Source organism: Coregonus clupeaformis, chromosome 19, assembly GCF_020615455.1.
Source record: "Coregonus clupeaformis isolate EN_2021a chromosome 19, ASM2061545v1, whole genome shotgun sequence".
Classification (NCBI taxonomy): Eukaryota; Metazoa; Chordata; class Actinopteri; order Salmoniformes; family Salmonidae; genus Coregonus; species Coregonus clupeaformis.
Window position 1 is genome coordinate 24,236,750 of NC_059210.1, and position 13,594 is coordinate 24,250,343.

The window sequence follows — 13,594 nt, forward strand, 5'->3', positions numbered from 1 at the left end:
TAACGTTTAGCAACGGTGGAGAGTTGTTTCCAATGTTATTTCACGCTTAAGAGTACCTGTAATTAAGCCAGCTAGCTACCGACCATTCAGCCGTTTTTCTAACCTCATTATCTGAGCCATCAACGTTAGGTAGTTAGTAGCTACTGTTCTTAATTACACCTACTGATTGCAGAAGACAAATGTTAGCTGGCGTCGGGTAAGTTTGGCTTTATACATAGCTTGGGCTTTGTCGAGGTAAGGCTTAATTATGTATTTAGATTGTAGTTAGGTATTGTAGATAGGCCCGCAGCACGAAGCTAGCTAGCTAGCCGTTTTTCAAACAAAGTCAACACAGTAGCCATTGCTAGCTAGCCAACACGACCAGCTAACTGTACTGCAGTAGCTAAATACAATATATTTGTGCTAGCTAGCCAACGTTTAATTTTTGCTGCGTTATGAAAGGAACTAGACACGGACACGAATTATCTGTTTAGTGTGTTAACACACTATTGGTAGTTTATTGTAACCAAGTATTGGTGCTAAACTGTGTTTTATTGGATGCTAGCATGCTAGTTAGCTATGGCGTCATAGTTAGGCATCGTGGGCTGTTGTGGGTAGTTATTGTAGATTAGCATTGTTTTCGGCGGTGCGGTGTGTACTGGCTAGCTAGCTAGCCGTTTTTCAAACAAAGTCAACACAGTAGCCATTGCTAGCTAGCCAACACGGCCAGCTAACTGTACTATAGTAGCTAAATACAATATACTTGTGCTAGCTAGCCAACGTTTAATTATTGCTGCGTTATGAAAGGAACTAGACACGGACACGAATTATCTGTTTAGTGTGTTAACACACTATTGGTAGTTTGTTGTAACCAAGTATTGGTGCTAAACTGTGTGTTATTGGATGCTAGCATGCGAGTTAGCTATGGTGTCATAGTTAGGCATCGTGGGCTGCTGTGGGTAGTTATTGTAGCGTTAGCATTGTTTTCGGCGGTGCCGGGTGTAGCACGAAGCTAGCTAGCTAGCCGTTTTTCGAACAGAGTCAACACAGTAGCCATTGTGTGCTGTACTGTGGCAGCTAAATACAATATATTTGTGCTAGCTAGCCAACGTTTAATTATTGCTGCGTTATGAAAGGAACTAGACACGGACACGAATTATCTGTTTAGTGTGTTAACACACTATTGGTGGTTTGTTGTGACCAAGTGTTTGTGCTAAACTGTGTGTAATTGGATGCTAGCATGCTAGTTAGCTATGGTGTCATAGTTAGCTAGCTGAATAAAGTGGGTTGAGTCTATTCCTTGAAACATTGAACCGCTGTGGTTCACAACAATTCTGATTTCTAAAGGTGGAAGTTGGGAGAGTTTTTGTTCGGGTGGTTCAGTGAAACAATTATAGTTTCTGAGGTGGAAGTTTTGGTGAGGGAGGCCCTGCTCTCTCCTCTCCCAGATGTTTAGTTCATTTCATTCCGATCTCCTCTGCATTATTGTAGCCATTTGCTACAGCCTGTCAACTATGCCTCTGCCTATCCCTGTTCTCTGCCTCTCTGCACAGGCTACACAAACGCCTCACACCGCGTGGCTGCTGCCTCTCTAACCTGGTGGTCCCTGCACGCACCCCACACCTGGAGTTCCAGGTCTCAGGCAGCCTCTGGAACTGCCGTTCTGCTGCCAACAAAGCTGACTTCATCCCAGCCTATGCTAACCTCCAGTCCCTCGACTTCCTGGCGCTGACGGAAACATGGATTACCACTGAAAACACTGCTACTCCTACTGCTCTCTCCTCGTCTGACCATGTGTTCTCGCATACCCCGAGAGCATCTGGTCAGAGGGGTGGTGGCACATTAATCCTCATCTCTCCCAAGTGGACATTCTCAATTTTTCCCCTAACCCATCTGTCTATCTCCTCATTTGAATTCCATGCTGTCACAGTCACTAGCCCATTTAAGCTTAATATCCTTGTCATCTATCGCCCTCCAGGTTCCCTTGGAGAGTTCATCAATGAGCTTGACGCCTTGATAAGTTCCTTTCCTGAGGATGGCTCACCCCTCACAGTTTTGGGGGATTTCAACCTCCCTACGTCCACATTTGACTCATTTCTCTCTGCCTCCTTCTTTCCACTCCTCTCCTCTTTTGACCTCACCCTCTCACCGTCCCCCCTACTCACAAGGCAGGCAATACGCTTGACCTCATCTTTACTAGATGCTGCTCTTCTACTAATCTCACTGCAACTCCCCCTCCATGTCTCCGACCACTACTTTGTTTCCTTTTCTCTCTCGCTCTCCTCCAACACTACTCACTCTGCCCCTACACAGATGGTAATGCGCCGCCGCAACCTTCGCTCTCTCTCTCCCACTACTCTCTCCTCTTCCATCCTATCATATCTTCCCTCTGCTCAATCCTTCTCCCTCCAATCTCCTGATTCTGCCTCCTCAACCCTCCTCTCCTCCCTTTCTGCATCCTTTGACTCTCTGTGTCCCCTATCCTCCCGGCCGGCTCGGTCCTCCCCTCCAGCTCCGTGGCTTGATGACTCATTGCGAGCTCACAGAACAGAGCTCCGGGCAGCGGAGCGGAAATGGAAGAAAACTAAACTCCCTGCCGACCTGGCATCTTTTCACTCCCTCCTCTCTACATTTTCTTCATCTGTTTCTGCTGCTAAGGCCACTTTCTACCACTCTAAATTCCAAGCATCTGCCTCTAACCCTAGGAAGCTCTTTGCCACATTTTCCTCCCTGCTGAATCCTCCCCCTCCTCTCTCTCTGTGGATGACTTCGTCAACCACTTTGAAAAGAAGGTTGACGACATCCGATCCTCGTTTGTTAAGTCTAATGACACTGCTGGTCCTACTCACACTGCCCTACCCTATGCTCTGACTTCTTTCTCCCCTCTCTCTCCAGATAAAATCCTGCGACTTGTGACTGCAGGCCGCCCAACAACCTGCCCGCTTGACCCCATCCCCTCCTCTCTTCTCCAGACCATCTCCGGTGACCTTCTCCCCTACCTCACCTCGCTGATCAACTCATCCTTGACCGCTGGCCATGTCCCTTCCGTCTTCAAGAGAGCGAGAGTTGCACCCCCTTCTCAAAAAACCAACACTCGATCCCACTGATGTCAACAACTACAGACCAGTATCCCTTCTTTCTTTTCTTTCCAAAACTATTGAGCGTGCCATCTTTAGCCAACTCTCTTGCTATCTCTCTCAGAATGACCTTCTTGATCCAAACCAGTCAGGTTTCAGGACTGGTCATTCAACTGAGACTGCTCTTCTCTGTGTCACGGAGGCTCTCCGCACTGCTAAAGCTAACTCTCTCTCCTCTGCTCTTGTCCTTCTAGACCTGTCTGCTGCCTTTGATACTGTGAACCATCAGATCCTCCTCTCCACCCTCTCCGAGCTGGGCATCTCCGGCGCGGCTCACTCCTGGATTGCGTCCTACCTGACCGGTCGCTCCTACCAAGTGGCGTGGCGAGAAGCTGTCTCCGCACCACGTGCTCTCACCACTGGTGTCCCCCAGGGCTCAGTTCTAGGCCCTCTCCTATTCTCCCTATACACCAAGTCACTTGGCTCTGTCATATCCTCACATGGCCTCTCCTATCATTGCTACGCTGACGATACACAACTAATCTTCTCCTTTCCCCCTTCTGATAACCAGGTGGCGAATCGCATCTCTGCATGTCTGGCAGACATATCAGTATGGATGACGGATCACCACCTCAAGCTGAACCCTGGCAAGACGGAGCTGCTCTTCCTCCCGGGGAAGGACTGCCCGTTCCATGATCTCGCCATCACGGTTGACAACTCCGTTGTGTCCTCCTCCCAGAGTGCGAAGAGCCTTGGCGTGACCCTGGACAACACCCTGTCGTTCTCCGCTAACATCAAGGCGGTGACCCGATCCTGTAGGTTCATGCTCTACAACATTCGGAGAGTACGACCCTGCCTTACACAGGAAGCGGCACAGGTCCTAATCCAGGCACTTGTCATCTCCCGTCTGGATTACTGCAACTCGCTGTTGGCTGGCCTCCCTGCCTGTGCCATTAAACCCCTACAACTCATCCAGAATGCCGCAGCCCGTCTGGTGTTCAACCTTCCCAAGTTCTCTCACGTCACCCCCCTCCTCCGCACACTCCACTGGCTTCCAGTTGAAGCTCGCATCCGTTACAAGACCATGGTGCTTGCCTATGGCGCAGTGAGGGGAACGGCACCTCCGTACCTTCGGGCTCTGATCAGTCCCTACACCCAAACGAGGGCATTGCGTTCATCCACCTCTGGCCTGCTGGCTCCCCTTCCTCTGCGGAAGCATAGTTCCCGCTCAGCCCAGTCAAAACTGTTCGCTGCTCTGGCACCCCAATTGTGGAACAAGCTCCCTCACGACGCCAGGACAGCGGAGTCACTCACCACCTTCCGGAGACATTTGAAACCCCACCTCTTTAAAGAATACCTGGGATAGGATAAAGTAATCCTTCCACCCCCAAAAAAAAAAAAAAAAAAAAAAAGTGTAAAGTGCTTATCCCACTGGCTATAGGGTGAATGCACCAATTTGTAAGTCGCTCTGGATAAGAGCGTCTGCTAAATGACGTAAATGTGCCCTTGAGCAAGGCACTTAACCCTATTTGCTCCTGTAAGTCGCTCTGGATAAGAGCGTCTGCTAAATGACTAAAATGTAAATGTAAATGTATAATATGACATTTGAAATGTCTTTATTCTTTTGAAACTTCTGAGTGTAATGTTTACTGTTAATATTTATTGTTTATTTCACTTTTGTTTACTATCTACTTCACTTGCTTTGGCAATGTTAACACACGTTTCCCATGCCAATAAAGCCCTTAAATTGAAATTGAAATTGAGTTGAATTGAGAGAGAGAGAGAGAGAGAGAGAGAGAGAGAGAGAGAGAGAGAGAGAGAGAGAGCGAGCAGAGAGAAATAGAGAGTGGTGGTACAGTAACTGTAGTAAGCTGGCTTCCATTAGAGCTGAGGCCTTGACGTCGCGTTTGGGATCCGCCCCGTGTCCTATTGGTCAGAGCACAGTGACTGACAGTTCAGAAAAAGCAAATCTTAAACCTCACCTCAGACCTAATTTACAAACAGAGCATTTTTGGCACCACTCTAAGCTCTCGTGAGCTATGGTTTTTTCCCACAGAGAGGAGACCACAGGGGCCCTTAGGGAAAGAGCCTGGTGCTTGCCAAACATTCCCCTCTAACCGTGAGATGGAACTGATGCTGCCCAGACACATCATGCCTCCACGCAGCCCCTAAACAGGCGCCCTGTCGTTAAAAAAGGGGCCCTCCCATCCCCAACCACTTCCTCCCACCCGCTCTTGGACTATACTACCCTCACATCTGCATTAATCGCAAACACATGCGGCAAAAAATGCACAGTCATTCTGAGTACTTCTGTTGTACTGAGTGAGACATTGGTGGATTCAGAGCTCTTGTGATTTCTGCACTCAATGACACCAATCACCGCCTCTAAAGGATTCACAGTCACCCCAACTACCTCTCTCTATTCTCACAGGGACTAATCATAAAAAACACAGATTTCTTGTCAATCTCATCAATGCATGAATTACTGCCAAAATTATGTTCCCCTATTAAACACACCTTAAAAAACCTTACAGAATCTAAATGGAAAAATATAATATGTTTGACCCCCAACAATGATAAAAACAAATTCCAATACCTTAAACTATTCCATAATAAATCTCTAAACAATTTTAGGAAATTACTAAACTAATTCCAACCCTCAAAGCAGAGCAGAGGACCGCCTACTGTCGATTCTGAGGTGATATAGAGAGCAGCTGTTGCTTCGCAAGGTATCTCTACCTGAAAATACATTATCTAAGTGATTGATAGTTGATATTCAGCAGTCATAAAAGTATGCCTTATTTACTTTGAAGAACTACTAAAATAGTGATTTTGTCAGACAGCACAGGCAGCAGCTCTATAGAGATGAGATGATGACTTAGAATTAAATAATAGTCATCAAAGAAAACAAATGTAGTATACAAAACAACTGAAATATGTTATTAAAGTAATGTGAATAAATTATGGTTAATAAGTGATAAGCATCATGGGACTTTTATTAATTGTTTTATTCTGTGTTGTTACAGCATTCAACCCACATAATGCATAGTGCTTTTAATGTTTAAAAAAAATAATCGAAACTGAAATCAAAAACTCAATTTTTTAAATAATCGAAACAAAACCGAACCGATCTCAAAAAGCACTAATCACTAAGCACTACTACAGTATTACCTCTGTGGCTCATCCTTCACTTGACCTGGCTGACCTAACCCCAGCACTGTTGCCCCGCCACTGCCAGGCTCCGCATTCAGCCTGTGACACCCCTAATCCCCCCAGTGCTGATGTGGACGTGTCAGGCAGGTCTCCTCGGATACCCAGCAGAGCTGAGCCAGGGAAAACCTCCCTGTTACAGAATGTTAAAGAATGTGCCTCGCTGGTATTATGTATTACATGAGGGCCAGTGGCCAGCATGTAGGCTATACCCCAGAAACAGAAGCCCCCTCCTGGATGCTTGACCTGGCTATTACTGTACTCCACCACACCTCCATAGACCATCATAACCCAATCCACCCTGTGTTAGACCCTAGTAAGCTCAATATCTCCTCAATGCCAGAAGACAATACATTATCCTCTCCTTTCATGCAACAGACACAATGGCAGTTCTGTATTAGTCTGTATGAGTGTCTGTCTGTGTTGTGGTTGTTTCTGAGAGTGCTTCTGTGTGTGTATAAACTCACCATGTCACCATAGATCTCATCAGCCAGGATTGGGATGCAATTTTTGGAGGCAACTAGACAAGAGAATAGACAAAGTCATAATTGTTTTTTTAAACTGGATTAATAATATCAACCAAATACTTATATTGTGCTATAGTGAGAGGGAACACTGTGGCCCAGGGGGTGAATGAACAGAGCTCACCAGAGAGGACGTTCTGTAAGTGCTCTTTACTGTAGACAGAGCCGCAAGGGTTGGAGGGATTGTTGATGATCAGGCAGGTTGTCCTGTCATCGATCAGGCTTTCCATATGCTGGAGATCGATCTCCCAAGACTTCTCTGGCTGCAAGGACAGACAAAGCCACCGTGAGGCAGAGAGCAGGCACATGCACTGGAAAACACACAAACCTATCTGCAGATTCTGCACTGCCCTAACTGTCTCAACTGACCTTTGATCTCTTAGTGCCCTCACTACACATACCTCTGACTCGGCGGTGGCAGCTAGCAGAGGCCCATGACTAGACATAAAATGACGTAAGCTAAGACTGCACCCTGAGATGAGTAGCCTGACTATAAACTACTCTGGTTTGAGAGTTGGTTGGTTTAATGGGAGCTCTGTAAGGTGGCTCAGTAGCAGCTCTTTACATTGTGTGCAGTCGTCATGTAAACACCATGACCTCAAGAGTCACGACATACAACTGTGTCCCAGAGTGACCTGAATTCAGTTTTCAAAAGTAGTTCATATTTGTAATTAAACTCAAAATGATATGCAGCTCCAAGTATTTATGTATTTGTATGTATGTATGTAGTGTGTGTGTGTGTGTGTGTGTGTGTGTGTGTGTGTGTGTGTGTGTGTGTGTGTGTGTGTGTGTGTGTGTGTGTGCGTGCGTGCGTGCGTGCGTGCGTAAGCCTAAAGGAAAGAAAGCATCCAACGTGATTTATAAGTGCCAGATGTGCACCAGTGAGGAAGAACTCAGCATTTCCCCCGCTCTTTCCCTTTCAACAATATATTTTTATTTGCCCTCGCTCTCTCTTGCTCTCTCCCTCCCTTCACAAAAAATCTATATCAGCCAGCTTTTTTCTTTGTTTACTTTATTTTCCCTCTATTTTGCTCCTTCTCCTCAAAACATGTTTTTGTCACTCTCCCTCCCATTTGAATCCCTCCCCCTCTCCCTCCAGCACTCACCAGCAGGTTGTACAGTTTGACCTGGATGCCCAGAGACACAGCCAGGGTCTTGTAGAGGGAGAATCCAGGGCAGGGGATTAGGATGTTGTCACCAGGGTTACACAGCACTGTGATGGCCAGATCTATAGCCTGGCTGCAGCCACTGGTCAGAAGCACATCCTGCAAGGAAGATAGAGGAAGATAACTAGAGATGTTTAGAGGTCTGTATGTCCTCTGGTTCTGAGGAAACGTTACAGTAGAGAGACAGAGGTGAATATATGGTGAAGAAAAATAACGTTTGAACGAGGACATGCAGGACACACCTCTGACTCCAAGGGGGCTTCGGGACAACTGTAGAAGTTTGCCACCACCTCTCTGCTCTTCTGATAACCTGTCGATGAGTAGAAGACAACAGCTTATATTTTGTACTGTATACTGTATTCAGTAGTCTGCTGGGAGAAAGGGAGATTTCGCATGCATATGTCATTAGACCTACAATCATCATCAATAATAGCGGGGAACCTATTCAGTTCATCTGCAGACTGTTAATTGGCCCTATTTCACTTTGCTTTCTTAACTTCCCTGACTGAAATTCCTTTAACATCCAACCTCTCACCCCCTTGCAAGCCACCCAACCCCACCTTTCGCTGTGCCTCATCTCACATTCTCCAAATAACCATGTAAAAAAAGAAATGTAGAAATGAATCCCTTTTACTTTACATCTCACTCTATCCTTAGTTTTTTGCACTTGACAAGCTTTTTGAAGTGTTGGTGCCATGATAAAGTGTTTGTATGAGTCCTACCAACAGATGGAGCATAGCCGTTGTATTTGTGTGAGTCAATGGCATCCTTCATGGCCTGGATAACTTTTTCATTGGTAGGCAGGTTCCCGAACACTGTAGGGTCCCCTGATGGTGTGACAGGAAGACAAAGGAGTACATAAGAAACATCATTCTGGACAACTGCACATCACAAGTGAACACACTGAGCATATTCAAATGAGACAGTGGTGTAGCATCTCACCAATGGATAGAGCAATCATGGGCTTCTCGGGATTGGGTGTGAGCTTCATCCCGTCCACAATGGCACGGATGGGATTCAAGGTGTTGTTTGACATCTCTGAGGGCCGGATGTTCCATCGCTGCCTGCTGCTCTTCTGCTTGGCTGTATAAACACTGCCATTCACAGTCTTATGATTGATATCATTCCCATTAAGACCTTTTCCATTGAGAGCATTCTTTTCATTGACACCATTCCCATTCATTTTGACCACATAGGAATTGTTCTCCATGTTGCAACTGCAGCTACAGATGGTAGAAAAGTCAAATTGGGAGAAAAAGATAGGTAAAACAAATAGATTTTGATTAATAATTCCTGCATTAAAAATGTTATAAAAATATAATACAAATAAAATACTATAGATTAGGATTATTAGTTGATATACAAACAATAAATTGGAAAACTGCAAATAAACTTGTTGGATAATAAAACATCAGTGCAGAGAAGTAGGCTAGCCCAGATGTTAAATTACCCATGTAAATTCAACAGGTGCGATGTCTATAAAATCCAGGTTGAAATCAAACGCGCTGCGCTTACTGTTCTGAACTGAAATTAAGATATGCGCGCAGTTTAACATTAAGGTGGCCTAATGAAGAGCCATCTACTGATCCGACTGGGACAAGTCTATCAATTTATCAATGGCTATCTTTTCACAAGCGCAGTATAAATACATGCATTGTATAGTCCATAGGTTAAGCAGTAAAATATATTTACATCATGCAAGAACAATAAATTAAATAACCTAATTAACTGAAATCTAACCAAATAAAATCGAATCATCTAATCAACTCTAGAAGGCAAGCTGGCTCTGAGTTATCCAAAAAATATGAGAAAAAGATAAGACAATTGAAATAAGACAAAAACAATAAATATTCTGACACTACATTGCCTATAGGCATCTCTTTTGAATAAGGTCATATTTGTTTGTGCATGCATAATAATAAACATGCGAGCTATGGCTTAAATAAAAGGCAATAATCAATTTGACCCGTAGCTTATTTTAAATTGCCTGTTAATAAATTTGATATTTACTTGCAAAGGTTAGTTAAATGCGTATTCATACATTTAAATGACAAAAGCATGTTTAAATACCTTTACAATCTCAAAAGAATTTCACACTCCAAATGAAGGAATTCAAGTAAAATACTCTATATGTACTTTGACTGATAAGTCTGTTATAAACCAGCTTTATAGCAAGCCCCCGAAAATGGGTGTTGAACCCTGCCCATAATTTCATTGGTGGAGACTGAGTGTTGTGCCATACACCCCCGTTACGCCATTCCAAAAAATGTGAAACACCTCAAGGTTTGGGTTTAACTGTATAATTTAACTCTTTCAAAAATACATATACGAGACTCGTGAGAGGAGACTCATGGGCTGTCCTCCGTTTCATGAATAGGATATTTTTTTTATTCTAATGAAGCATCAATCAGTTTAGATTTATCAAAGTAATTGATTTCAGCCTCTAACAAACGATCTCCCAAAAACGTTTTGAGGCTCAGTCAGCTTGAGTGCAGTTTTGGATGAGCATGATTTTTCCTTTGTAAAAAAATAACAATGTAAAAAGGGGGCTAAGTATGCTTACATAATGGTCTCTCCAGAATTTGTTTTGACAGTGGTGTTTCAGTGCTCCAGTGGTGTTTCAGTGCTCCAGTGGTGTTTCAGTGCTCCAGTGGTGTTTCAGTGCTCCAGTGGTGTTTCAGTGCTCCAGTGGTGTTTCAGTGCTCCATGCATTGGGTTATTTTGCAATCCAGTTTCTGAAGGGAATTATGATAGGGATTTCTGGCAAATGTCCCAAATGACCACAGCATGTACAGTATGTGTACAGTAATACATGTAAGCTAAATAGGTATAAACAGTCAAATACAGATAAGTAGCATATGATACAGTGCAAGTGGAAAATATAGCTTCACTTTACAATTTTTATTTAACACAGTACTGTAACAGGTAGCCTACAGTATAACTGTTGTTTTTTTGCTTCACTCTGGGGGTTGATTACCCTCATGATGGGTAAATCAGTGAACTGGGACTGAAAGATTCATGATGCAATATTGATGAAGAGAGAGCAACTGTGTCCTGAAACATTTACAGAGGAATGTACTTTCTCTCAAGATAAATACATTCAAATCCTAATAAAAACATTTAGCAGTTGTCCAAAACACACAAAACTCCCCTTGAACTTTGTACCCCACCATCCCCTTATCATCTGGCTAAAGACCCTGTGCCCTGTGCACCAGCCAGCCTGATGGGGTTGAGTCAGTGTCATTCTCCGTACCTCTGTTGACCACGTTCCTGTCCACCTTCTACATACACAACATTCTGAATAAATAAAACATTTACCTTGAAACACATACCCTGAATCGGTGTCCTCACCTGACCTACCGCAAATTGATTATGGACTAACAGTACTTTTCTGTTAAATTCTCATATAGAAACTTCATTGGCAGGAAGGATGTTTGAAATGCTTTTTACATTTGTATCACAAACCATTTTTGAGAAAATCAGAATGAAAGTGGCCATTTTAGGCCCTTTTTAGACCTATACATGCCTCCTGTAAGACCTTATGATCTGTGAACAGTAAATGGTACAGACAACATCTTGATGTCATTATACTCGTTATAGTCTACTCTAAAATATGGAGTATGTCTTGATTCTGAAATACAATTTTTCACATTAATTTATTCAAGGTTAAATATATTAATATTTAAAAATAACCCTTTTTGATGTTGTTAATTTTAAGACATTGTTTGGAACAATATACTCTACAAGTACATCACATTTCCAGAGTGGGGTCTCTGCTAATTCTGAAGGTATGAACAATTTTATGAGCACCACCAACACAGTGAATGGGAAAACGCATTCAAAGGGAACTCCCTCTGCTGGTGACTTGCAGAATGTGCAATCTTAAAAGAGGGCTGTGATTGGTTAATGACCTATAATGTCCATTTCTATGTATAAAATGGGTCACTCTGGAAATGTTACGTGTTTGAAGATTATAATTGTTACAAACAATGTCTAAAAATAAACTACACTAAAAAAATATATAAATGTAAACTGTTTGTCCCCTTTTTCATGAGCTGAAATAAAAGATAGCAGAAATTGTGGTGCAGAGGAGTTTTTCTGTCTGTAATAAAGCCCTTTTGTGGGGAAAAACTCATTCTGATTGGCTGGGCCTGGCTCCCCAGTGGGTCGGCCTGGCTCTCAAGTGGGTGGGCCTATGCCCTCCCAGGCCTACCTGTGTCTGCACCCAGTCATGTGAAATCCATAGATTAGGACCTAATGAATTTATTTCAATTGGCTGTAACTCAGCAAAATCGTTGAAATTGTTGCATGTTGCGTTTATATTTTTGTTCAGTATAAATAAAAAAAGGGTTGTTTTGAGATATTAATATTAACATTTGTTATGTTTAATAAAATTAATGTGAAAATATGTATTTCAGAATCTAGACATACTCCATATTTGAGAAAACACTATAAGGAGTATAATGACACGAAGATGTTGTCTGTCATGTACGGTTCACAGATCATAGTACCTTACAGCAGGTATGTATAGGTCTAAAAAAGGGACTAAAATGGGCAATTTCATCATGATTTTCTCAAAAATGTTTTGTGATACAAATGTAAAAAAACACGTTAAACATCCTTCCTCCCAATTAAGTTCCTATGTAAGAATTGCCAGAACAATCTGACTGAGATACCAAAAATATTTTCCGCTCCCGTTGGCGGGGAATCGCCCTGTTGCATGGTGCATGACGTACCCAACTTCCAATAAGGTGATCATCATTGATTGGTCAACGAAAAAGAGGTTCACAATGATTGGTCAGCAGATTTTGGTTGCATGTCACGACAGTAGCAGTCCACTCAGAAGCTCCGGGTCATATTTAACCCATGCCATCAAACAGACCCCTCTTTGAGTCAACATAACCCTGCATGAAATACAACCGTTCCTGAGGTCATACAGAGGTTCACACTCATTATTGTGTAAGAATCTAGGTCAGTAAGAAACTGGTGCTGTGTATTATGGTATGTAAAGGGTTATTATACTACACCCGGTTAAATTGGGCCTATTGAATACTGTTTTACTGAAATGTAACCTGAATTCTGATGCTCACCACCAAGTTCCAAACTGCCTCTGGAAGCAACATCAGCACAAAAACTGTTCATCGGGAGCTTCATGAAATGGTGTTTCCATGGCCAAGCAGCCGCACACAAGCCTAAGATCACCATGCGCAATGCCAAGCGCCGGTTGGAGTGGTGTAAAGCTCGCCACCTTAGGACTCTGGAGCAGTGGAAATGCGTTCTCTTGAGTGATGAATCACGCTTCACCATCTGGCTGTCCGACTGACAAATCTGGGTTTGGCGGATGCCAGGCTAACGCTACCTGCCAGAATGGATAGTGCCAACTGTAAAGTTTGGTGTAAGAGGAATAATGGTCTGAGGCTGTTTTTCATGGTCGGGCTAGGCCCCTTAGTTCCAGTGAAGGGAAATCTTAACGCTACAGCATCGGTGTGGAAGAACTTGATTGGCCTGCACAGAGCTCTGACCTCAACCCCATCGAACACCTTTGGAATGAATTGGAACGCCGACTGCGAGCCAGGCCTAGTCGCCCAACATCAGTGTCCGACCTCGCTAATGCTCTTGTGGCTGAATGGAAGCAAGT

The 13,594-nt window shown here is 43.6% G+C and overlaps 1 protein-coding gene across 1 annotated transcript in view; it reads right to left on the bottom strand.

The window, feature by feature from the left end:
- The window catches only part of LOC121531815 (tyrosine aminotransferase), a 23,087-nt gene extending 12,958 nt beyond the window's left edge, over positions 1–10,129 (bottom strand). The window contains exons 1-7 of the mRNA XM_041837292.1: positions 10,027–10,129; positions 8,899–9,179; positions 8,679–8,783; positions 8,199–8,266; positions 7,897–8,055; positions 6,915–7,053; positions 6,734–6,786 (exon numbers count right to left, since the gene is read on the bottom strand). Coding sequence (XP_041693226.1) covers positions 6,734–6,786; positions 6,915–7,053; positions 7,897–8,055; positions 8,199–8,266; positions 8,679–8,783; positions 8,899–9,166 — 792 coding nt within the window. The 5' untranslated portion in view covers positions 9,167–9,179; positions 10,027–10,129. The remainder of the gene's footprint in view (positions 1–6,733; positions 6,787–6,914; positions 7,054–7,896; positions 8,056–8,198; positions 8,267–8,678; positions 8,784–8,898; positions 9,180–10,026) is intronic.
- Between the last annotated feature and the right edge of the window lie 3,465 nt (positions 10,130–13,594).